Source organism: Neocloeon triangulifer, unplaced genomic scaffold (genome assembly GCF_031216515.1).
Source record: "Neocloeon triangulifer isolate White Clay Creek 2 clone unplaced genomic scaffold, ASM3121651v1 ptg000012l, whole genome shotgun sequence".
In the NCBI taxonomy this organism is placed as follows: domain Eukaryota; kingdom Metazoa; phylum Arthropoda; class Insecta; order Ephemeroptera; family Baetidae; genus Neocloeon; species Neocloeon triangulifer.
The window spans coordinates 6,524,116-6,550,823 of record NW_026775554.1 but is presented as its reverse complement, the minus strand read 5'-3'; the positions used below and the strand labels follow the sequence as shown (position 1 = coordinate 6,550,823).

The window sequence follows — 26,708 nt, the reverse complement described above, 5'->3', positions numbered from 1 at the left end:
ATAAATTATTAAGAGTTTAGATATTTCAATTTTTTAAATGGATAAAAAATGTGGGAATCTAGTTTTTCACACTCATAAATGATGGAAATAATTGTGAGTTCAGAAATGTAAACTTGTTTCTCTCATGAAGTTGGATATTATTCAAAATATCGAATAAAGTTTAATTAATTATTTCTGCTGTTTCCCATTGACTAAAGTCATAATAGCATGGAAATTCCACACAGTAACATATACAAAAGATGGCGCTGAATTGTATCACAAAGGCTATATTTCATCATTGTGCACCTAGACATAGCGGATTTTCCCTCTTTCTTTCTAGGGTGCAAGCAAGAGCACATGCAGAAATAACACGTTATGAATTGCCTTGAGTTTGCACACGTCCGGAAGTATAACAGCGAGTGCAGCGGCGTCCGCATGAAAAATTCATGCCGTTCCATCTCGTGCAACGCTCTCGACGCGATATTGCATTATTCCTGCTAGGTGCATCCCCGGTAATAAAAGCGAGAGATAACGTCGTCAGGACTTTGCTGCACTTCCGCAAGGGGACTCGCAGCCCCGCTCCGACCGTGTTAAATTTCATCCGAAAGTCGCAGCCGATTGTTTCTGCACTGCTTAATGCAGAGTTATGGTTCCGCATACACTGCATGTTCATTTCCCCACGGAGCCTTTCCGGGGACATTTCGCAAAACCAAAACAAGCCCGTCGGTCGTGTCGTGGTTTTGCTCCCAACAAATCGGCTACATTAAAATTTAATTGGTATTTTTCAACAGCAAAACTTTGGACAAAACTGTTTTGGGAAAAATAAATTTCAAAAGAATTTTCAAATTGAATTTAACATTTTTTATTTTTTGGGACTGTTTAGGCACGTAGATCGATTGATCCAGTTTCGTCTGCGGTTCCTCTCTTAAGCGATGAGCCAAATCCAATTTCGCGCACGGTAATGGAAATTGATTAATACGCCACGGAGTAAATTACTTTCCTTCCTATCTTGCTTGGCCTTTGTCTCCACGACGCTCAACCTAAAGTGGATTTATTCTGACGAGGGCCGCCCCGAATTATTAATCTCCATTAAAGGTTCTTCCTTGTACATGTGGTCGATTCAAATTTCAACGATGGTGTTTGAGATGATTCCAAAACCCGAATTGAACACTTTATTTTCACTATCTCGTCGCATGAAAGTCCTGACCAATGAAATTCCGTTTGCCTCGCGTTTAAAGGGTCATTTTAATAGGCGGGCGACTGCAGCTCGCATAAAATAGTCCTTTATCTTTCTCTGATCGCACTTTCTCCCCCGCGTGGACTGATCTTAATATCGTCTCGGCGCTCCAAATGAATTACCCAAGCTGAGCGCGGGACAATAAAAGGCGCCGGTCTCATCTTTTACAACCCCTGGAAATGAAAGGGAAGGATAACGGAAAATCCGTCTCAGATTTCAAACGACTGAGCGAATAATTCTAATGGCAAGAGCAGACGGCGAGCAATTGAACTGATTGTGAGCGCCAAGTATGCTCATTTGTAATACAAAAATTAATTTAAATTATAAAATTATGCAAGTAATGATATTAACTTTTCAATTTTATAATGGGATTAAAAAAAAAAAACAATAAAAAAAGGAATAATTTAATTTTTTATTTTTAATAAATTTATTAAAAACTTTCAAATGCCATTTGCTTTTTTTTGTATTGAGCCTACTTTGCCTAAATGTAAAAAATCTCACACAATTTTGAAGCGTAAAATTATTTCTTTGAAAATAAGTTAACAATAATTGTGAATATTTTTGTATTTTGTAAATTATTTCTGGCGATATTTATCTCTAACTAGATTTGAATACATGTTGTTTTGGGATTAGGTGTGGTGTAGCATAAAGCCGGTAGAATTAATCAGGATCGAGCAAAAAGAGCAACTGAGCGTATTATTAAATTAGCGTCGCATTGGGAGTCTCGGTGATGACCTGCAAGTGCGCAATCCTCCCTCTTCAGACAAACACACGCGCTCTTATGCATTAGAAAAACAAACAAAGCAGGTCGCGGGGATTTATTATGGAAACGCCGGCCTCTCGTAAGTACAGCTTCTCGTTTTTGCCGCAAACTAAATCTATAATTCACGACGGACTTGAAACCAAACTGCTCGTGGCACCATTATCGACTGAGGCCTGCTTTTTGCTCGACTCGGCCGTTTTTGCATGCACTAGATCGTAAATTTTGCCATAAATTTTTAGCTTTTCTTCTGGAGGCAGGCCTGGTTAAGCAGAAATTGAAGTGAACATAATATGTACACGAGTAAAACGAAATGATGAAATTTATTCTACCATAATTTTAAAAGAAGAAAAGCAGTCCTAAAATAAATTTACAAATATTGAGGAGGAATCACCAGCAAGGCTATAATAATTGTTCCTAATTCTGCGATTTTGCAATCATATCTAAAACTAAAAAAGTTTTAATGCATTTTCACTTTGAATTTCTCAGCTGACTGAAGCTGCGGAGGATTTGAACAATGGACCAAAGGGGGTGCACGCACCCTAGCCGTGCACTTTGGCTAATTCGTGCGGCCGGTGGGGTGCAGGCGGCCATTCTTCCGGCCGCATTGTTTCGACGACAAAGCAAATCACTGCACTTTCTCGAACTGCAATCGTCCCTTCCTCTTTGCCATAAAGCGCCATTAAGCAGTCAGAGAACGTTCCGTCCTTTTATAGTTCCGCAATTTACGATCTAAATTTAGTTTCAAATTCGTGCAATTTAAGGGAGAAGAAGGAGAGGTTGGTGATGGAAAGATACTTTTATGCTTTTCCTAGCTAGGAGTATTTTTCTTCTTATTTTTCTCGTCAGCCGAGTGTTTCGGCCTTTGCTATCAGCAGCAGACCGATCGCAAAGCCATTGAACCCTTTTGCACTCTGCCTCTCGGGGGGCAATTTGGAACCAATTTGGAGCACGCAAACGAGAACGACCAAAAGCAAGGCCGCCGCCGGCAAGCTGCTCTCGGACAGAAATTCGGCGCTTGTATCAATTTTGAGCGGATTTCTTTTGTGTCCCTCGAGAGCCCGACTGGCTGGCCGGTTTATATTTTATTTTTTTCTTCGTTGAAGGAAAATTGGCCGACGAGCGTTTCGTAAAATTACACCGATAGAGCTGAATTGGCCGAAAGTGCAGAGCGTTGAATAAATAAATAATCCGGCTAGCTCTCGACTAGAGGAGAAAAGCAGAATGCGGATGCATGTTATTGCCGGTGCCGCGTGTCGACGGTGGTTTTCTTCGGCAAAGCAGTTTTATTTAAAAGTTTAATTAACGCCGCGGCACTAGAGCGCCGCAAAGCTCTCTAGAGAGGAAGAGCGGAAAGGGCTACGCAACAACGAAACAACTCAGCCACGATTCGCACCTGTTTCCATTGCAACACCCACCCCTTTCAAGAGAGAAACCGCAGCACAAGGGGGCAGAGAGATGCGAACTCGGGGGTTCTTGAAGGGGCTCAAAGTCAAAATGCTCCGTCAAAATAATAATTACTCATTTCTGGTTCAAGTACAGCTTTAAAAAAAAAATGGAATTAAAAATTGCTATGATGATTTTTTTATTTGAAGGAAAGGACTTACAATTAGTTTTGATAAAAAAAAATTTTTTAGTGACTTTATGATTGAACTGACAGTACAATTAATTAAAAGAAATACCAATTTAACTTCAATTTGATTGTAAATCTTTTATCTTTGATGTGGAAAATGCATTTTTTAATTTAAAATTTTTCACATTTCCTTTTTAAATAAATATTTTTTGTTCAAAAGGAAATTGTTCTGATTTAAAGTTATCAATACCTTTATTTTTTTATATCGTGATTAAGTAATGAATAATTTAGACGTGCACACCAGGTGCACACTTTAAACCCTTTAAACAAAAAACCTTCAATACATTCTAGTGAAAAGTATTTATAATATTTTATTGAATTTTGTATCTGGAAAAAAACATTAAAGTTTTTTTTTTTATTATTCCTCACATTTTCAATGCATTTATATTTTTCACCATTGTGTTGAAGCAATAGGAAAACAATTTCCCGCCGAGTCTGAGGGCAGGAAGAGCAAACTGGCTGGCGAACTTGTGGTGCCGCCACAGATATATATTTTTCAGCAAATCGTTTCTCCAATAACCACCGCGCGAAACTCGACACGGCCACTCTGCGAACCCGAGAGGGATTGTATTATGCGATTGCAGATTGTGCTGGGCGAGTTGGTTGGCCTCGGTCAAGATTTTCCAAAGGGCAACAAGCACATACGTAAGCTGCTTATCCCGGCGCAAAGCAAAGCAGGCCGAGTCCGACGTGCGGAACAAACGACAAAGGGCCCAATACGAATTGCGATCACGTGCCGCCGACAAACGACCCTCTGGCCAAACAAACGCCTCGTCACCGACGCGACACCCACATAATTTAATTGTGATCCGCAAAAATCAAACCATGATCAGAAAAAAACACTGTAAATTCACATTCTTATGTTAGAAAAATTATAGATATTTGACATGCTTTTATATCTGCATTGCCGCAAATGTTCCTAAATTTAATTTTTTCTATAATCCCCTTATTTGGCTCACTGCTGCTCCAGTACAGGGCTGATTTTGCTCCACATTAGTGCAGCAACTGTAATATGATGTAATGTGCTCACCGCATGGTTTCGTCCTTTAACTCCCTCTTCAAAAAAACAAGGACAACTCACTGAGCAGCTCATATCAGCACATATGAGCTGATATTCCATGAAATATTGACGCCCTAAAAAGTTTTAAATCTACTTTAAAACATTCAAGAATTTCTGAAGTTTGTATATTTTGATCAGATTTTGATGCTGCTCATATGAGCTGCTCACATGAGCACCGACAACTGGCAATTAACACTCTCTATGGATCAAAATATTCAAATTTCAGGAATTATTCAATGTTTTAAAGTAGATTTAAAACTTTTTTAGGACGACAAAATTTCATGGAATATCAGGGAAACTTGAACATGGTAATTACAATGATATTTTTTTTTTAAATTAACGAAAATTAAAAAAACCTTGTGGCTAACTGTTGTAGAGCTTAAATTCAAACTTTGCTGCAATAAGTTTAGATTTCTAGAATTTTTTTTTTTTTTGTAAATCCAAAGTTAAACAATTGAGGCTGAAGTGAACCAATTTCAAGCTGATGTCAATGTATTTTTTCAACAATTCCAAAAAATAAGGTGTATGCAGAGACAGCTGCAAACTTTTCGTTGCCAATTTTGTGTGAATTAGTGGTGGCGAAAGCAAAGGGAAAGTTGCCCATTCATGACGCGATTTTAGCGCGGTGTAAAAAAGCACACAAGCAGCTCTTGACGGCATCTGCAGCCCTAGTGAAAATGTGTGTACGTTTTGCGATTCTCGGCCGCAAACCGCTCTCAAGACTGGGAGGTAACAACCTCTTGGCCTGCCCAGCACACAACAATGTCATTACCAAGGCAGAGGGAAGTGCTGCGGAAAATTTTTTACTCAGTCGATAATTTGAAGAAAACATTCTGCAATAATTATGGGAAAAATATATTTACAATAAGCTTTCCTGCTCTTACCCCCCCCCCTTTCAATTCACTTTTTCTAATGAAATTTTATGAATTAAAATGACAAATTATTTACAAAGCCTTTGGTCACTGCCCCTGGCAATGGCTTGTCGTCACTTTACACTTTGTTACTTAGATTACATGAGGACGTGTGCGTGTAAGTACACACTGCGCCACTTGGTGCGCCATATTTAACTTGTCAACATCACTCGGCCGGCGGCGGGGCAGATGCTCCGCAGGGAGCGATAAAAAATCGTCTCACGTCCGCTCTCACTCTTTCTTTCTTTTTCTCTTTCGTAGCCGAGACGATTTAATTGAGAGCTTTTCAAGTTCGCCTTTTCTCTGGCACGACCTTGAAGCGATCAAACATCGATCGCCAGATCAAGCGATTAATTTTGCGCGGCGCGGTCGTTTTGTTTATTTAACGGTTATTATTATGTGCGCGGCCGAGTCAGTTATGCGCCTATGATAATGTTATTGTTGCCAACGAACGCAGTATTATGTGCAGACTGGACGGATCGAGAGCGGCTTTGTTGTTTACACGGCAATAAAGGGAATAAGCGGCGGATTAGGGCCGTTATTTAAACAATCAACCATTGCCGCGCCGATTCGCCCAACCCGTCCGACCGACAGGCAGCCAACCCATTTATGCTAATTTCACGCTCCACGTGCGCTCGGCAAATAATTCCCAACTTTTTTCATTTTAAAGCGAACGGTGCGAGCGAGCGTTGGAAAAACAGAGTTAGGCCTCCCGCGTGGCGCTCCTGACGAGCCAGTTGCATAAATCGCGTTTGGGCCAATTAGTTTAAAATATTTTCAGCCAACTTGTTTTATTCAAATAAACGATCGGCTTTTAAACCTAATTATCTCAAATCACAAACAGCTCTAAGAAACAATGGTTTCTATCAATAAGAGGCAGATTTTTATCATCTTACTTGTGAGCTGCAACGAATCGGTGGAAATTCCTCAAATCAAGCAAATTCTTACCTGCAACAAAAACAGTGGATTGTTATTAAGGTTGTTGATTAAACCTTGTTTAAAACAATTTGTTGAAAATAAGGAATTGTAGAATAAAACGGCACCACCAGTAGTAAGAATTTTGCTACAACTTCTGAGATAAAAAAGACCCCATCCGTCGCATTCTTGTTATTGAGATAAGGGATAAGGTACCGTAATTTTCAATGCGTATTTAAAATATAAGTATTAAAACGATTGCAAGAATAATAGTGAGATAATTTAATGAGTTTAATTGGTTAGGAAATTTGATACTAGTCATTTTGATTTGATATTAAATGGAAATCCAGTTACCGCGTTTGATTTGCACGATTTTTATTTTTTGTTCTTCGCGAGCTGTTAAATTTCGATCGAGTGCTGTTGGAGCAAATTCAATCACGAGCACGAAAGAGTTCGTATAACGTAACAGCTAATCAAACAAAGTGGAGGCGGCCGATCAAACGGTTTAGCTGCTCCGATTTCATAGTCGAAACACTCGTTTTCACGCGACCCTGAACGTGAACGGATTATTTCGCTCTTATTGACAAAAAGCGGCGTGTTATTTTCCGAGTGGAAATTCATTGGTTGCGATCAATCAGCCGAGGAGGAGACGCGATTAGTCTGACAGTGAAAGAGAGAGGCAAAATAAAAGAAAGATCCTCTGCTGATGAAATTTTAAAGACCGCGCAAGCAAGAGTCGATTTGCGCTATCAATCACACTTAGCAAGCTAACGAAAAGCGCATTAATCATTCACACCTGAAAAATGCCAGAGAAGTACTGGATCGATTTTTAGTAAAATTCCTATGCAGATTTTTGTTGAACTCCCGCTTGTACAATTGACCCTCCTGACGTTTACACCTGATGCCGGGATTAACAAAGAGAGAATTTAACCCCGGTCCTTTCATTTCACGGCTTTTGCCTTTCCACATCAATAAAGGTAAATGTAAGCGTTTTTTTGCGTCTCTTTCTCTTTTTTTCCCCATTTTTCGACACACACCAGAAATCCCTTTCAAATAACCACGCGAATTTCTCTTTTGTTTCGAGACAATTACGGGAAAATGGATTCTGCTTCTCTCTTCTCGTTAATTTTAATTCAAACTCTGCCTCTCAAAGCTGCCGAGCAATTAACTGTGCTGCAGGTGCATCTCATTCTCGGGTGGTTATTGCTATTATGCAGATGCAACCCACTGCAGCTCTGCGGCACAAACTTCGCCTTGACAAAGGAACGATGAATCTCGGGCAAACTCCGGTACTATTTTTTACTTTACTTTTTTTACGCCCGTCAGTGTCTTTTGCAAGAGCCTCGTTTGCACGCGAGTCACGCGAGAGCGAAAAAGTGGGTGTGCTTTAGGACTTGTGCGCCGCGAAATTAGTTTTTCCCTCGCTTGCGAATAAAAAAGTGTATGCGTATAACAGCGGCGTGACGGATTTTCACGTGTGTGTGTGTCGAGAGAGAGATGCAATATAAATTATCAAGTCTGGCGGAAGAATGAATAATTTATAAATTTTTGATGCATTGCTCTACCGGGCGCCACCACCCGCGCGAAGCAACAGAACAAAACTTTTTCAACAAAATAAAAAAAGTTCCACGTATTATCTAACCAAATTTTCTTACTCTTCAAATATAAACATTGGTTTGGATTTCAAAACAAATTCCGCAAATGGACTGACGCAATTAGAGGGTGAATTAAAAACCAGTTTTCGCGATGAGTTTCGCAAATGGTAGGGGGAATTTCGTTTCGCCATTGTATCCAAAAGAGGAAGAGAATGAGAGTCTCATTAAAACATTTTTTCTCTCTGCCGCCGCTTTGAATTTGGCACTCTGCGAAGTTTGCGGCGTACGCGCAATTAAAAACTTGGTAAAAGTTTCGCTCCCGTGAGAAGAGAGCGCTGCACATAATTACACGGATTTCGCATCTCTTTCCTGCTCCCCCATTTAAATAAATATTTTCTTTTAAAATTCACATCGAAATTATTTATATTCTCGCTATATTGGAGAAGATTCTCTTTCGATTCGGTTTCCTCAATCGAGCTATTGGCGTTGGCCGTGAGCCAGCCTCGTGCGTGGCGTGCGCGATTTTCATTACACGTCCGCCTTGTGATGATAATTAATTCTCCACCTTTCCTCCTCGAAACACGGAGAAAATTAATTAAAAGTGGCCAAGAGTGTTCTCAAGCTGCCTACGCTCAAATTTTCCCATAGCGAAACTAAAACACTTTTTGAACTTTGTTCGAAACAAGAAATCATCAGGAGATTATGCATTTGTGCAAATTTTTAATGATGAAAAAATTAGCGAATTTTTTTACTTCATTGTGTTTAATTAAAAAAAATGTTATATTAATAAATACTTCAATTAGAAAACACTCCCAAGACTCATTTGACAAATATTAGGATAGCAGGTTTTGGTGAATCTTTTTTTTCAAAAAATGTTTACTTTCTTGCAGACTTTTTCTAGACGTCGTCTACGATATCTTTGAAAAGAAAAATTGCCATTCGCTGGAAGTTTTGCCGAGAAAAATGTCGTCGCGATATCGGCGGGACGGAAGAGGCGAAATTATTCACCGACGACACACAATATCTGCGCTCGATGCCATGTAACAACGAAGCATATTGCTTTTTATTATACAGTGCTCCGGCGCGCTCGTCTTTTTATTAACTCGCTCCGCTGCAGCGAGAAATCCGATAATAGCTGCCGGCCGTATAAAGTGCGTGTCTTTCTTTCTTTGGTGCAACGCCGGAATAACAAAGGAGCCCCTTTCTTCCGAGCAAAATTTATTGCACCCGGGCCTAATTTAAACTTTTCGAGAGTTTTAATCAATCATACACAACGAAAGAAGGCCCTTCTCTTTTGTGCAGTTGCTTTGATTCGCGTATCAATGCGTGTCCGTCTGTCCGTCGGGCCGATGCACTTTGGGGGTTGTTCATCGCCGGACCTATAATCCCTCGGTGATACATCGGCTGTCAATCAAAGGCACCGGCCCGAGGCAAATCCCGGCCTGGCCAGCTCAACTGACCCGTCCGCCTGCACGCCCGATGCATTATATGCAAATCCACTTTTGCAAAAATAAAACGCTCGCAATCGATCCATTAGCCAGCGGGAGTCTCTTTTAAAATTCAAAATAAAATAATCATGTTCCCTGCATGTTGTCGTAGGAAAATAATTATAATTTACAAGGGAACTTTTTTAGGTGCCTAACTGCGATTTTGATCAAAAATGGAATGTCAATTAGGATTCTCTTGTAGAGTCCAGAATTAAATTATTAGCTGCTGAAATGCATTTTTCACCCCTACAGAAGGGTTTGAGTTTGCCATTAAAATAGATAATAAATAATGTCATCATCTATTTTAATGGCCAACTTGAAACCTTCTTTTGGGGTGAAAAATGCATTTAATTCTGGACTTTACTTCAGGATCCTAATTGACATGCCAAATTTGATCAAAATCGCAGTCAGGCACCTAAAAATGTTCCCTTGTTAGACTAAATAATTTGGATAATTTTTAATGGACATAGACATTCAAGCTGTTGAAAATCTAAGCCACAAGATATTATTTAATATTTATATAATGAGAACAAATTGCAACTAATAAATATATTTTTTAGTGATATTTGAGATATTTTATTAGGCAAGTTTTTATGAAGCAAAAATCATACCCTTATTTAATTACACTACAAAAAAGTAAAAATAAAAAAAATAAAAATTAATAATAATTTAAATAATAAATTATTCATTCATAGTAAAATAAAAAAAACAATATAATAAATAAAATAAAATAATTTTTTTTTTTAATAATTAAATTAAGAAAATATAAAACAGATATGGATTTTTCAACATCAGCTCACTTTCTAGTAATTTCTCGAAATAGGTAAAAATAAAACTGTAATATGAAATTTAAAAAGTCATTTATTGCATCAAAATAGCAGACAAAGAGAGGAACAGAGTAAAAATTTAATTGAGAAACCAAGGAGAGAGGGATAAATTGAATTTTAAACTCCATTAAAGAAGCATTTTCTCAGATATTCAGCAGCAATGTTGAGGAGAAACGCAATTATTGTCCGCTTATAGGCGGCTGGAAGGAAATATTTGGCGGTGTAGAGCATTATTTTGAGCCGGGAAACTTTTGAAGAGGGTTCGCGCTGGTTCACTTGTGGCTTGGTGGCAAATAACGTGCAAATAAGCCGTGCCTGCGCTGGAAAAGTTTCAAAAAGTGCGCTGCTCTTCCCTTCGTCGTCGTTCGCTGGGCTGAGAGGGTCGTAAACAGACCCCCACCTAATTCGGCGATAAAAATTCAGACCCGCTGCTCTCGCGCGCGCGGTCTGGCTCTTTCTCTCATCCATCATCCGCCGCAGACAATTCAGAGTCTCGGCGGCAATAATGCACCCCCAATTAACGCCCCCTTCATTAACAAGGGGAGGCAGACTGCTTTTTGCATGACTTGCGCCCGCAGCACACGCACACACATACCGAATATAATCAACCTGCTTCTTTTCCTTCTGCTTTCGTTGACACGAATGGCACCGAGAAAATGCAATTCACCTCTCCCCCTCGATATATTCTTCCGCCGAGGCTAACTCGCAATTATTTTACTACAGACACTATATTCGTCTCAGAAATCTTAAAGGGGATGACAACTATCACAATTTAAAATTCCATTTTTCATATCCTGATTGACACGTTTTTTTTTTTTTTAGAAAGTCAACAAAATTATTAACTTCAAAAGTTTCCTCAGAAGAAGCCAATAGATCAATGAAAAAATTTACATATCTTTAAAAAATGCTGAAATTATGTTAATCATAATATTAATTAAAAAAAGGGTTTTTGAACTTGAACTGGTATTTTGAAAGTTAAATACACACTTATTTACATCATCATTTTACACACAAATCAATCTTTGATTTCAATTTGTTTAACGCCTCTGACAAAAAATTGCAGCAAAAAATATAAAATTTTGTATTTTTGAAAATAATCTAGATTCTTTAAACATAGCCCAATATGTCATCGTGGATATTAAAGTATATTACCAAATTTAGATTTTGTTAACAAAATCATCAAAGTTATTAACTTAAAAGTTCCTTGAGAGTGTATAACTCATAAGACCAATGCAAAATTGCCTATGATAAGAAAACCGTTGCAATTATGTAAATTTTAATTAAAATGGAAGCATTTTTAATGTCAGTACTTTGAAGGTTTTTACAACCTTATTTACATCATTTTCCAGAGCCAATTTTAATAAGGCTTTGTAAATTATCTTGAAACTTTTCGAATATAAGTGTAAATTGGAAAGCGCGAGAGCCGCGTGATCCGCATGCGAAATCCGAGACGAAAGGCTGCGCGCATCACTTCTCGGTGCGTAATGGATGTTGGGCCGTAAAATCTGCTTGCCGAGGAATTTAATATCGCCGAGCAGCAGGGATAATAATTGTTTCGCGTTTTATTGCCAGATTACGTGCGTAATAAATTGGCCGCGCCGTGCTCCGAAGGCAGATAATAAAGTGTATGCAGATTAGGCCGCGCGTAGTTGCCACTCGGAGCACGTCGCCTCCATTACACACACACTCTGCACGGACGATCGGCCGCGGCCTTCTTCTTTTCGCCTCCGTCCGACGCAATTTGGCCTAATCAAGTGCTCTCGAGCCTACACTCCTCGCTCCAGACGTGACTGCTCATCACATGTCCGCCAAATTTCAAAAGCGACTCGCGGTGTCAAGAAAAAAAGAAGAAGAAGAGACGAATCTGTTAATCAAAGTGCCTCTTGACTTTCGTAGGTCAAAAGTTCCTTATCCGCTCCTAGTAAGACTTGTTTTTTTACTTTATTGTTAACTTAAAATTTTATGAAAAAAAATATCACATCTATAGGGAACACCTGACAGAGAAATAGTAGTTGGAAAGATGAAGATCATTTAGATTTTTTGTAATAGCAAAATATTTTATTGTTACAATTTAAATGAATTACCAAATTTTAAAAATTTCGAGAGTCAAGAGGTATGGAGGGAGAAGGGTCAGCTTTTCTTTCATAAAAAAACCAAAACCTTTTTCCGCAAAAAAAACACTTAAACCATATTTTTGTGTGTAAAAAAATCAAAAAGTACATATTTTCTTATTCTTTGGATTGATGGGATTAATTAGTTTATATTTATTTTGTATTATCAATTTAATATTGCTGCAAAATAGATACCGATTAAGAGCAGCGACAAAACTAACTTTATGTTAATAATTTTAAGGGTTAATAACTGGACATGCATTTTGGCCATGCTTTGCATAATTTCTCCCTGATGGAGAACTGCGCGCAAACAAAAATCCCTCTCTCGACCCTCGAGGGACGAATCTGTCGCTGCCAGCCACAAATTGAATTTAAATCGCCCTAATTATCTCCACCGAGATTACTCGCCGGCCCTTTTTGCTCTCGTGTGTGTACGCTTTTTTTCTGAAAAGGGGCGAGTTTTGTTTAATCTGGCGCGGCCGATCGTTAATCACAGCGGCTGGACTCATAATTCTCAAAGCAGGGCCGACTCGATGGCCCTCGAATTTTCGCACCTTGCCTCAAAACGGCGACACAACAATTCGCATAATTGCTCAAACGCAGAATGACCCTTGAGGCTGAATTAATGGGCCCTTTGCTGACTTGATTGTCCTCTTTGCCGTTTGCGCGCGGGCGGCACTTGTGGCAAAAGCTTGAAAAGCAGAAATATCTCATTTTTGCTTATTTTATTTAGCACTTTAGAAGCATTATAAAAAATAACAATAAAAATAACAATACAAAATTGTAGAAACATATATAAAATTCAAGGATGCTTCTTGTCATATTTGCAGCCCTTCTTGATGAACATGAAGTTTTCTTTGGGCCAGTAGTTTTGTTTTGTCCCTTCGTAAAGGCGGTAGTCCTGTTTCAACATGTATTCTTTCATGTGATCCTTGGAAAACTTAACTCCGTGACTGAACTCGGCGATGAGGACCTTTTTCGAATTTTCCCATAAATTACAGAAAAAGAAGTTTTTTTTTTATCAACATACCAAGATGTTGGTTTTGTCAAAGGGAATGGTGTGGAGGACCTCATTCTCATGGCCTTCAATGTCCAACACAAAAAGGTCAACCTCTTGCCGGTCCAGCGCCTTGTAGATGGTGAAGAAGGGCATGCACAACACCTCAATCATCTTTTCATTCTGGTTCAACGATGGCTCTTTTCCGCCATGTTCGGAAGAGTTGAAGATTTTGCCCACTGTGCCCTTGTGCAAGAATTTTACCTAAAATTTCACTCCAGGTTAAGAAAATTTAAGTTTTTCCAAAGAATTTATTAGTTAAATTTTTCCTTCAGGCTACATTTAATTTTATAGGTGATTTGAAAGAGAGGTGAAACTTTTTAAATAGCTATTTAAAAAATAAAACTCAATAGTTCCACATCTCTACTTTGAAGTAATACATTTTTTATGAATAAACATTTCCATGTTTGCTCACTTTTGTTGGTTTCTTCTCGAGACTGAGACAAGCTGGAATGAGGATTGACTTTCGGTTTCGGGTGAGCAAAGATTCAAAGTTTGGCGGCGACGCTTCAATAAGTGCCCCTGTCCAGTTGTACCGCTCCTCCAAATCAAGCGTATTTGAAATTTCTTCTCCGTCAAACGCTCCGCACTCGATAAAGTATTTCCCTGTCTGATATTAACGCTTATAAAAAAATTAGAAATGAAAAAAGAAGTTTACAGAATTTTCAAATATGTCGAGAAAGGCGGGCAACTGGCCTTCGCTCCGGTCCATCTTGCCTGGACTGCGTAGGTTGTAGGGCACAGTGCGAGGCGACGGGGTCACCCACATCTTCCGCCTCACATAATTGATCAAGTTTGAGTCCTCCTGCTCCATCTCCAACATCTTTTGAACTTTTTTTCCTCAAATTTAATTTTGTTTTTACAAAAAATATATTTATATACCCTCAGCTTCGTCATGCGTGTAAAGAGTTTTGGCGTCTGTTTTTTTTTTCAAGAATAAAATTGAATTGAATTAATTATTGCAATAAAACCATATGTGATGTTCTTCAAGGCATCCTTGACGAGCTTTTTGGTATCTTCGGAGATTTTGGCGGCGCCGGAGATTCGCTCAATCCGTTCAAGAGCGATCTGGAGGAGCCGCTCGGCATCGCTCATCATGCCCTGCGCTATTTGGGTCGAGTTCTTCCTGGCTGCGATCTCTTCTTTCACCTTCTGCTCGATCTCCTTCAAAATTTTGTCGGTGTTGTTAGGCAAGGTGGAGAGATTTTGGTGCAGCAGGTCAATCGCCTTGGCCCAGCTCACCTCGTCCTTTTCGGCGAGTCGCTTCTGCGCCTCGTGCATGGGCTGCAGGGCTCCGTGCAGCCGCGAAACCACCTTCACCAGGTTGTCCAGTCGCTCTCCGAGCATGTACGAGTGCCACGTGAGAACCGCCGAGGCCGCAAGCAAAGCCCACAACAGCATCGACGCGCCCCGATTCTTCAGGGAGAATCCCTGATGCTGCATCGATTGCGGTGAAAATAAGGAACTAAATTTAAAGAATAAGAATTTTTATGCTTTTTTCTAAAAATGATTATTATATTTAAATTTAAAGACGCAAAATTTAATTACTGTATTTTGAATTAAAAAAAAAAAAATATATAATAAAAATCAACAATGAGCATATAATTTGAGATTTTCGTTAGTTCATTTTCATTGGAATAGAAAAAATACTAAATGTGCATTAATTCAATTAACTTCCAAAAATCAAATAAAAATGTTTTGCAATTAATAGTGGTCGTTATTCATAACTTAAAATATTTCAAACTTGAAAATTTGAACTTTTCACGTACGAATAAAAAATAATTTTAATGAAAATGAGGATATTTATCGCTTTACAAAGCCACGTTGCGCTAACAAAATAAATACCAACTTTTCACGATCTCCCTTCTGTGCCGGTTGGCCAGTCGATGAGCGCGGTGTGTCAGAAATGACGACATACTCTCTCGTGTCTACGTCCTCTTCCTGTACACACGACGCTCCAGGAATTAACATTGACCTGAAAAGCCTATAGATTTGATTTTATATGGCATTTAAAAAAATGACCGCGATTTAAGCGAGTCAAAATTTTTTATTAAATTTTTCAAGTGAAGAGAAATTTTCAAAAGTATCAATTTAAAAAAAAGCCTGAATATGGTAAAAAAAATTAATAGAAGTGTAATAATATGTAGTTCTGCTTTTTCATCATGCACACTCGAAAGGTAAAAAACTTTCAAAAACCTTTTCAATCAACCCAAGTTTTCATTATTTCCTCCCTTTCTCCCATTCATTCTTGTTTCTTTTTTTCCCAAACAAAAAATCTTTGAGATGGAAACAATTTCGCGACGCATCTCAAGAGCAGCAACTTTTTCCTTCGCCCACCACATATACGCAGCAGAGTCTTTTGTGCGTCGGTCGCTTATTGGAAATTGGCCCACGCATCCCTTTCTGGCGGAGAGGGATGCTGGGTGCTCTCATTTGTGTATATGACCGACAAGACTTACGAGGGAAGTACGCCTTCAATTCATTAGTGTGCTTTTCGTTCTCGTGCGCGAATCAGGGCCATTCACATGCAAATCAATCTTCAGTCCGCGCTAATGTACGCAGAGTGGCTGCCGTCGTGTCAAAGGAAAGAACATTGCAGGCGATGGAAAATTGGAGAATTTCCTTTAATTTATCTGACAGTGTTTAAATTTAATATAATTATATTATTAAGTTTTTTTTAGTAAAAATTTATTTTAACTTAATAATTTTTGTAAATTCGTTTGAAATTTAAAATGAAAAAATTACTCGGAATAAAAATCAAATAATTATTTCCGAATTTTTTTACTCGGCTTTTAATATGCAATTTTTTTTTTTATTATTATTGAAGAAAATTTTTACAACATTAATTTATTCATTTGTAGATGAGAATTTTCTGCAGGTTGAGTGTAGGCAAATGTTTTCATATTTTCTCCAACTATGGCGTTTCGCTAATTAGAGCAGGACAGCTTTTGCTTTTGCAAATCCGACGCGAGACTCGACATAAATTCTAATCAAGCTCAAAAATTCGTGTGCTGGCTCGAGTGGCGTCGCTCGCTGGCACACAGACACACGCACTTGATCACGTTTGGCCAAAGTCGCTTTCGCTCTCGTTCGCCACCTTTTGCCTCCGGCATCTCTCTCGAGTGTCTCTCTCGCACTGTTTGCGAAACAAAAGTTCGCTCGTTTATTTGTTTGTTTGTTGCACGCCGCACTGCTCTGATGATTCATTCACTTTCTCTCTCTCTCTCTCGCCACGCTTAATTGCAATGCAAAAAGCCACAAGCCTTTCTTTCAATCTCCAAGTTTCAATTAAAAACTTCACTGGTAATTTTAGAAATTAAAAAGTTATTAAAGATCCCAATTTGCAATAATTGAAAAGTCGTTTCGAGAGTAATTTGAATCGCAGTCAAATTGATCAGCCAGCTTTGGAATCGGCGAAAATTAAACGATCGGCTGCGCGGTAATTTCCCAGTGGGCTCGATTTGCGAAACTCGAATCGCTTCGGCCAGAGATGCAGGGAGTGAAGTAATCACAACGAGCGAGCGAACGAGCATTTGGGAAACAATGGGAAATTGAAGAGCAATCTCGCAACTCGCGGGGGGAACGAAAAGAACAGAGCGAGGAACGAAAGTCTTTTTTCGCCGTGCTCAAAACACGCGCACTCTTTTGCTGACGTAATCACAGACTCAAAATCAAGATACAATTGCAATACAATAAGTCAATGTGAGTCAATGAAAAAACAAGAATTTAGATAACTTAGTACGATCTATTCAATTAAACCCTCACAGAATATGGAATTAAATACAATAGATTTATTAATAACATTTTTATTTTTTTCTCAATTATATTTTTTTTATCCAAACTAATGTTAATAGGTACAGTTCTATCAAAATTTATAAATGCCTTCAATCCATTTTTCTGGAAAAAAATTGGAATTCTTCTGAGCGCTTTGTTTGATGGTGTAACACGAGGCAATTTCTGCATGAATCGAGATACATCATGAAAGATTAAAGTAATAATAAATTCAAACATAATAAACCTATTTGAAAAAAAAGCATTTAAATTTCCTCAATAGCTTTCTAAAAAAAATCAAAATATGAAATCGTGTATTTCAAAATACAATTTTAATTGACAAAGAGAGAAACTGATTAGAAGCTCCATTGTTGTTTTAATAATTATTATTTGTTTGAAAATATATTAAAAAAATCTGAGGTTAGGCTTTCATATTAAATAAATATAAATACATATAATTATTGCTCTTTCTCAAAAATCGTTTTCAGTTTATTTAATGTGTCTTTTAAAAATTTAAATTAAAAAAATTCAAAAGGATAAGCATGAAGAAGTACAAAATTTTCTTATCTAGATTTTCGGCAATTATTCTTCTGTTTCCTTTTGGATTTGCCCCTAAAATAGACCGATTGCGAGAAATATTCGCCTGCCCCAAGTTTGAAGATTGAGCACAGAATAAGACGAATTTAGATTGCATTCATGTTCGCGTGGGCTGCTTTTCTTTAATCAAACACTCGTCCGTCCGTCGTTCCGCCTCCCTCGGCATGCACGCTTAGTGCATGCATATTACAACAGGAAGAATGTGTGTGTTTATGTGCGAGAGGGAGTTGTTCTCAGTTCTTCGGAAACCGAGAAGAGAAAATTGCGACGCTCGCGATTTCGCATTCTCTTTGATGCACTCTGCAGCGGCAGCTGTCTTCTTATTCCTCCCTCTTCTACCCCCCCTATAATACGGGCACCACTTTTTTAATATCCGCCGCCGCCGAGCTGCCAATGGGAAAAAAAAGTGCTGATTGTGTTCGTCGACGGAAAAGCTTCCTCGCGTCTAATTAAAATGCGCTCTACTTCTTACATCATAATTCCAAAATCATAATAATAGCGAGATGAAGAATAAATGGAAAGATATTAAAAAATTTATCCAGAAAAATTCAACAGCATACATCATACATCTCACAATTGTTTATTTATTTATATTTTTTATTTCAAAAGTTAACTAAATTTTTACATGTTTCTATTTCTATATATAGGTTCTTACAGTTGTAGATTTTTTTTTATTTTTTTTTTTATTTTTTTTTAGGGTCAGGCCAAGACAAAGTCTTGTCGGCCTGTGCCCTTTATTGGTGGTACAGAAGGCACCACCCAATTAATTTTTTTTATTTTTGGCACCTTTTGGCACTCGAGGTGTTCATTTATTTCATCAATACATTTTTTATTTTGTTTTTCATTCAATAAATTCTATAAAATTTACCACCTGCTGTCTATTAAATAATCTCATATTACTTTCTTGTCAAGGAAAATCATTGAAGTTGATGGAATTTCTGAACGTTCCTATCTGATTGGCAAATTGATGCTCCGGTTTAATATTCCAAATCACACCGCAGACAAATCATGGGTTTTATGGCAATTAGCACGCGAATATGGGTAATGATCTGATTTCTCGGTCGCAAGCGCAATTAATTTGCAACGCCGCATTTAGGCGCAAAGCGATCCTCAATCCGCCTTTTGACTGCTGCTCTGCTCAAGAGAGGAACCATAAATAGGAAGGCTTACAGTCAAAGTCGGGCGGCGGATTTGCGTGAGTGCGCCGGAAAATTGAATCGCTGCATGTATTAGCTCATTAAACCCGAGTTTGAATGTCAACAGACACATACACACGCGCGCGGATAGAGTTCCTTTGAGCGGCGAGAGGCAAATAGAGCAGCTAGTCACTCACTCGGCGGTCTTGATTACCCACACGGCCCAATCCAACCCCTGCCAATGAACCGTTTTGCGCAAAGGCCTCAGCTGGAAAAAATGCAACTCAAACTCTCGACTTGAGCATATATGGGCTTGATAAATTTTAGTTTGCTATGGAATACGTAAGTTCGATGAGAGGTTTTTCAGTGAATTAAATTATTTTATACAAACATTTACTCTTTTGATGTACATAATTATACATATATTTGAAGTACATAAGATTTTTGCTGTTCTTTGAAATGTAACTGAATGAAGAATAAATTTATAAATTTAAGCGCTTCAGAAATTGTTTTTAAATATCTAATAATTGTTTATATAAAATACAATTTACTTAAAATATTTTAATTCCCAACTTTTTTGTTTACATTTTGAAAATACTTGAAGTACGCCAAAATTTAAATAATTTTAACTTTAATAACAGCAATTTTTAATAATCATGCAAACCTTTGATTGTTAAATAAAATGTTAATTCCACAAACGCCTTCTTCCATTTAATTTTTTTAAACTGTTTTGGATTTTCCCTGCATTATTAAATTATTAAATTCAATTGAATATGCGAGGACAACTACTTCAGTGTCAAACATACCGCATCAGTTAATATTCATGCACACTTTTGATTATTCAGCTACGTGAAAACTGCATAACTTCTTCTTTATCTTTGCCTACCCTACCACCTGTAAAGAGCTTGTTTTCGTCTCGAAACCAATTTTCCAACAAATTGAAAAGCGATTTAATTAAAATTTGAATTTTCCGCGAAAATTTGAAGCATTTTCCTGTCCTCCAAACAGAATAATAAAATGAACTCGTTGACTGGAACAATCAAGTTTCTTTTTATCGCAAAGCAGCATGGGGTTGCTTTCGTGCTTGCGTGGCTTTTTGTTTTCCCCTCTGAACAGCTGGTTGGTTGCAAACTGAAGATGCGCCCGCTGCAATCTTTCCACTCATCTGCGGCAAACACGAGACGTAAGCAAATTCTCAATCAGATTTCCTCTCCCCTTGTTTTCCTCTTTCCACGAAACAAATTGCGGAATCTCATTTGCAAGATATGCAAACAAAAAAATTCCTTGGCCTCGTACAGGCAAAAAATCAAATGAAATTAGGCTCGTCGTCGTTTCCCCACTTTGCAGGGATTAATTTCAATTTCTTAGTTAGAGGGACGGATTAGCGCGGATCTGAGTTTCTTTGTTCAGGCGGCGGCGGCAGCTCAGATTGAGGAGGAGACAAAGCTAAACGAGTTAATTACGCAAATAATTCCATTAGGCGGCGACGTCGCGACTTTCCGGCTCTGCCGCCTCGTCTTACCTTGGCCGGAAATCTTTCTTCCCCAACCGCCACCCTGTGCGCGTCCCACCGGCGAATAATCTGCTCTCTTACCTGAAACAAAGAGAGAAAGGCGTTTTGTCAGAACGAGAGACTCAACGAGCTGAATAATGAGAACGAGGCGCACAAAGCGGCCAAATTAAATCTGCGAGCACCCTTTGTCATCTTGCAAAAAATGGGCACTCTGCTCAAGAGTTATGCGCTTCACCAGACTCGCACAAGACCAACGCTCAAGCACCAAAAGTACATACCAAAGAAAGGTGTTAACTAAGGAGTTTTAAGGCAAACACTTGCTTGTGTAACAAAAGTGCGTCTCTTCAATTGTTTCAAATGATTAATTTCTTTACAAATTCATGAAAACATTTCTTTCTTTGGAGATTATTTGTTCAATTTTCAATGAAGGAAATCGTTGTTCTCACATAATAAAAAAAAAACTTTGATAAGTGAAGTATATTTTTATCAAATTTATTCCATCAGTGTGAAGCTGGCTAGGGAATGCCGTAGGATGAGTTTTACGGTCCGTTTGACGTTTTCATGGAAAGGCGTTGAATTTCATCGCAAGCCGATCAGGCAACTCGCTCGACGGGGGAGTCGTGCCGGTTGCATACGCGACTCTGCTCGCGACACCTCGCCGAAGGAGGCAGGAAGGGTGCGAGCGAGCCTCCTTCATCCATCGGAATACCTATCGATTTCCGACGCGACGTGTCAGCGCCGGCAAGAAATTAAAAATCGAACTGTCACTCACGAAAACCATCAGCAGGTGTGCCGATTCAGCTTTTATTTGAAATTATTTTCAGTGGCGGGGAGGAAAATTATTACATCTCTGCCGGAAGGGAGCAAAAAATAACAAGGCCTGGGCACGCTTTTGAGAAAGAGAAAGTAGTGCGAGAGCAGAGGGATTTGCGCGGTAAGCAGGAAAAATGAGCCGCTTTTAATATTGGGCTGCAAGTGAAAAATACGAGGAGGGGAACGCGTTTTGTTTTAATTATGGAATCGGGAGTGTAAAAAATAAAACTTCTCAGGAAGAAACCATTTTTTCCCTATTTTCAGTTTGATCCCTCGGCTTTGGTAGAAAATTGATAAATTCTGATGGATTTCGGATTGGAGATTTGGCGCCGATTTTCGCTTCGTCGGCGGCGGCAGATTTGATTTTTAATGCGGCGGCGGGAGTTAAGTGGGATTCGATGTCTGGCGCTCATTGCGGCAACGTGTGTGGGAATGAGTGCGTGTGTGGGTGCGGGCGGGCGGTGCAATCGATATTCGCCGCCGCCACCGCGACCAGGAGCCGCTTCATTTTCTCCCCATAAAGAGAGAGTGAAAGTGAAATACCCCTGCGCTGCACCTCGAGAAAGTAGGCAGTGCATGTGCATTATAGAACATGGCAGCAGCGACTTGGGGCCGAGCAGATTTATGTCCGCAACTTGCTGTTCCTAGAGCAGGAACACAGCTTCCGGCTGATTAATGGGCCCAGATGGGCTCAGCCCCGTTCTCCTGTCGCCGGCTAATTATGCACGCGTGCAGACGAATTGATAACGCCCGCGAGAGAGAGAAAGCTCTTTGCTCCTCTGCCGCATCTGGGCCCGAGCAGGAGAAAATTACAAGAAATCTTTCTCCGAAGCAATAGCCTTTTTAAACAAAAACAAATTTAATTTGTTATTTTAGATTCCCTAAGAATTATCATTATTTTGGATTAGTAGGTGGGAATGAAGTGGAATTTCCACGAAGAACATTTTGTGGAAAGTTATTATAAATTTTTGATTTCAAAAATTAAAATAATTTCAATTATTATGAAAGAATAATTATTTAATTAGATTTGTAAAAATAGGATGTTTTCATTTTCACCCCCCACAATGGTCAATGCCTCGCTTCTCACTTTGTTTATAAAATGTTTTACTGTCAACACAGTAAGTTGTTTGTACAAGATTTTTGCAATGAAAATTTTATTTTGCTAAAATTATTATTCATGTTGTTTATTTGTCCAATTGTTACATATCACATTGTTTACCTTCAATTAGATTCAATTTGAATGTTCAGTTGATTTTTCTATTGAGAAAATATGTCCTGATTAATTATAACGTTTTTGATACACAAAAATGAATAATAATGTTTTTAAAGAGATGGAGGCTTGATAAAATTTATAAATATTTTTCAAGAAGAGAATTAAAAACAGAGAGGTGGGAGCAACAGGAAAAGGAATAAATATTCTCAATTTCAGTCGTTGATGGCTTGATTGAAAGTGACGAGAGTTTAAATAAATTATAAATTTTGCTCGACTGTCTAACATAATTGAGGAGAGCATAGAGACAAACCTGCGGCAATCACAATCACAGCAGAGTTCGAGGCACAACCACTGGTCGTGGGCGACTAACCAAACCGCAGGAGTTCCGCGACCTTTACCTTTATCATTTTGTGCAGATAGCAAGATAGTGGGGCATCCTGGTCGGCATAATTCTATGCACGTCCCGTTAGTCTCGTTTTTTGCGCCACACGGAACTGGTAACTTTCAAACTGATGTTAAAAAGATGTGAAAAACTGGAAAAAAAAATATAGCAAAGAGTAAAAAATATTTTTTTCCCAAACGTATTAAATTTTCAATACCAGGTTATATAAGCTATTTAAATATTTCATAAACAGTGAGATAATTAATATTTTTTTAAAAACCTGAAATTTTAATATATTTTTTTTAGACCTCCTGTGATTTTATTGAAAATTTTCTGAGAGTTCTTTATGCATAAAAAATTATATACCAGAATTGAAAAAATTGACTACAGTGATTAAACCTTTTCTCGATGTTCTTAACAAGTATGAAAATTTAAATTTCTTTGGATCAGAGTTTTGTAGCGAGTTTCTTTGTTGAAAAGAAACGGGAGTTTCCGCGACGCGTGCCGCCGAGCAAAAAGTTTGCTGATTAATAATGCAGCCGCGTGGCCCTGAATTATTGCCACGGAGTGCGGAAAAGAAGCTCCTGCTTTACCGGCGGCGTTCCGCGTGACGTATAAATTGTTATAATCACGTACACGCGTCCCTATCTTTTTTCCACTCTGCTCTTCGGCCTCGGAATAAATCACCACCGAACGAGCAAAGCAAAAAGTGAATTACGAGAGGCGCGGCATGTGTTGCGAAACAAACTTCGTTGCCCGCTACATTAAATCTTGAGCCGTGCAATAAAATATCCGCCAAAATTTGAAACAACACAAGCCATTATTTACGTTTTCATTTCTGGAAAATTAAATCCAAGAAGCAGGATTTGGAAAGTAAACCTTGTTGTCAGATTTCCTTTCTTGGTCGGTTGTTGAAGCTGAAAAATGAGCAAAAAGCACTTGTAATTGCTTGGTTAGGGACAAAAGACGCGAGGTCAACCGCCAAAGCCCTCAAACAAACACCGAAGGGCCTCTCTAGTAAAAAACGGAGATTAATCTGAATTCGCCTCTAATCCAACATGGACGGTGGGCCTTCCATTATTAAAAGGCTATTAAAAAACTGGAAACACTTTAAAAATTTGACAAAACTCTCAGGAAAATTCTTTTACGTTTCAATGTTATTATTTTTTGTGAGAATTAAAAATAAAAACTGAGTTGCTTGGAGCGTCAAAGTTATTTCCGCATCGCGTTATAAACGTTTGTTTTGTTCTTTTTTCGCCACAACTGGATAGCCCTCTCGTTTTGTCGGTTTTGAGCGCGTTCTTTGTTGTCGTCAAAAGCGTGCTCGCGCCGACAGTATTATTGCCCATCTGCCGCTTTATTAACTTGATATACATGCGCACCACCGCCGCTGAATTTTCCGCAAGTTAAGCTGTGTGTGCTGCCGCGGCTCTGAATTCATTTTGCAACATAAAAGCTTCCCAAAATTGCCTCTGCCTGGATTTGCTCGTATTCTTTTACGATGACAAAAGAGCGCAAGTCAATTTCATTTCGAGAGGGAAAGAGTAAAATAAAATATGTCGCAGTTCACAAGTTCGAGAGCAGTCTCGGATCCGACCGGCGCAGGGTGATGAAGGAAACTTTGGCAATTTCCGATTCACTCTGGGCCTCATTTGCTCTGCCCGACCGACCGCCTGGTCCGTCACAGAAAAACAACTCTCGTTTATTTGGATCCTCTGCCAGGAAAACAACAACTGTAATGCTATTTCTTTTATTACGAAGGATTAATTTTTTTATTTGAACAGCTGTTGCTCTGACTTTATATTTTTTTAATTTTTTATCGAGTTCGATTCAGAAGGAGCAGCAGGTTTATTGCTTTAATGGCCCATAAAGGGCGCGCCAATCAAATGCTCCGTCACGGTGGCAGTAATAAAATATGGCACAAATAATAAAAAGCCTTTTAAGCACTCACTTAATCGTAAATGTGCTTTTCCGGATGGCGGAAAAAAATCACTTTTTGATTGTTTTCCCAACAGCCGGTGCGCACAGAGTAATAATTAATCCGTGTGCTTCTCGCTGATTAAAGAAGGGTTGTTGGGCGGGAGCAGGACGAGAAGTTGGCGGAGCAAACATAATTACAAGTCCAGCTGCGCGCCCCCGACCGACACGCCGAGAGGCAAAACAAAATCGCGCAAACCGATTCCGCTCCACCGTTCCAATGCTGGGTCCGAATGCACAATTCGGAAGCAGGAGAGGCGACAGATGCAGGCAAATTTAATCAAAAGCGGCTGCGTCGAGGGAAATTAAAAAGCATGCAACGCCAAACTCCCAGATTATCCACTTTGTGGGACAAAAGAGAAAAGGGCAAATGAAGTGGCAAATCAATTTTTGTGTGATTTTACTTCATCTCCAATTATTATTGTTGTTTATTTGTCCACATTGTTACATAGGTATACATTTTACATAAGGAAAATAATGGAAGAAATTTTTCTTTTATAATAGTCGGATTGAAGAATTAACATATATTTCTGCTGAACTTTTCAAGTAAATCTAATTGGCTTCGCGCTGTTCAAATATTTTCCCTCCGTCTGGCGAATTTTTCCACTCCACGACTCGGCCCCAAATTAAGGCTTGCACTCTTTTTGCAAATATTGTACTGTTTCGAGCAATTCCCCGAAGGACCGAGTCAAGAAGAAACCAAGCGAGAGTAGTGTTGGCCGACGGCGTTTTTCCCTTTTCTGGCCAAATGCAATGCTCGCCGTGCCACGCTATTTTTATTGAATAATAAAAGCCCCTTTTACTTCTCCGGCCGCGTTTATTTCCCGGAAATGTAGCGGTTAAGTTTGCAGCCGGCGAAAAGAGAATTCGATTTTGCATCTAGTGATGAATATTTGAAATGGTGGCGTGCGCGGGGTCCTTTGTCGGCGCGTAATTGATTCGAGCAGGGTGTACTTTGCATTCCTCAAGGAGCGGCGGCAACCCCAGGCCGAGGAGGCCAGACTGGCCCGCCGAGTGAGCCAACCAACGACGAGACCACATCACAGCAGCTCAGCGAAAAATCCACTTTGTGCAGCGCAAACAAAGGGCTCCTTGCTCGCGAGCTGCGAGTCGAGAGAGAAAATTAAATTGTTTCCTGCATTAAAACACAACATGAGAGAGAAAGGAAGGGAAAGAAAGAAAGAGAGGCTCAACTCAAAGCAACTTGAGTGCCTGACCATTTTCTACGGTGACAAAAAAGTAACGAGTTTCCTGACTAGGCACTTTGCGTCTGGGCTGCTTATAAAAAAATTTAATTTATATCACAGTGGAAAAACACATTAACATTATATTTAAATAATTGATTCACTCTGACTTTATATTAGAGTGGTTTCTAAATTCATTTTAGAAGTATAAAACTTTTAGAAGTTTGAATTATTTTAAGCAAAAGGTCATATAAAAAATTTGTGAAACTGATTTTATAGTTTCTCATCATGCGTTGTAAAATTTCTAAACATGTGTTGTGAACTTTCTAAACATGTGCTGTGAAATTTCTAAACATCTGTTATGAAATTTCTCATCGTGTTGAACCAAAAAATTCATGATTTCTGGTGACCATCTCAAAATCTCGGATAGGTCATTCTGATCATTTCTAGCTACTTTCTGCGCACGCTTATAATTTTTACCCTAAACTCTATAGACCGTAAAATGAATTTTTTAAATGAAAATTAAAAAGTAAACTTAACTATTAGACTG

General features: G+C 38.8%; 2 protein-coding genes across 2 annotated transcripts in view; both read right to left on the bottom strand.

Moving 5' to 3' along the window:
- LOC132197566 (uncharacterized) overlaps nucleotides 1-26,708 on the bottom strand; it is a 190,119-nt gene that overhangs the window by 109,584 nt on the left and 53,827 nt on the right. The window lies entirely within an intron of this gene.
- Nucleotides 13,236-22,963, bottom strand: LOC132196887 (uncharacterized). Its single transcript, XM_059619822.1, has 9 exons — nucleotides 22,926-22,963; nucleotides 15,422-15,556; nucleotides 14,815-15,037; nucleotides 14,544-14,736; nucleotides 14,455-14,490; nucleotides 14,231-14,403; nucleotides 13,988-14,182; nucleotides 13,546-13,776; nucleotides 13,236-13,488 (listed from the first exon to the last, which is right to left on the bottom strand). Exons 2-9 carry the CDS (start codon nucleotides 15,541-15,543, stop codon nucleotides 13,318-13,320), a joined length of 1,344 nt encoding a protein of 447 aa, XP_059475805.1. The 5' UTR covers nucleotides 15,544-15,556; nucleotides 22,926-22,963; the 3' UTR covers nucleotides 13,236-13,317.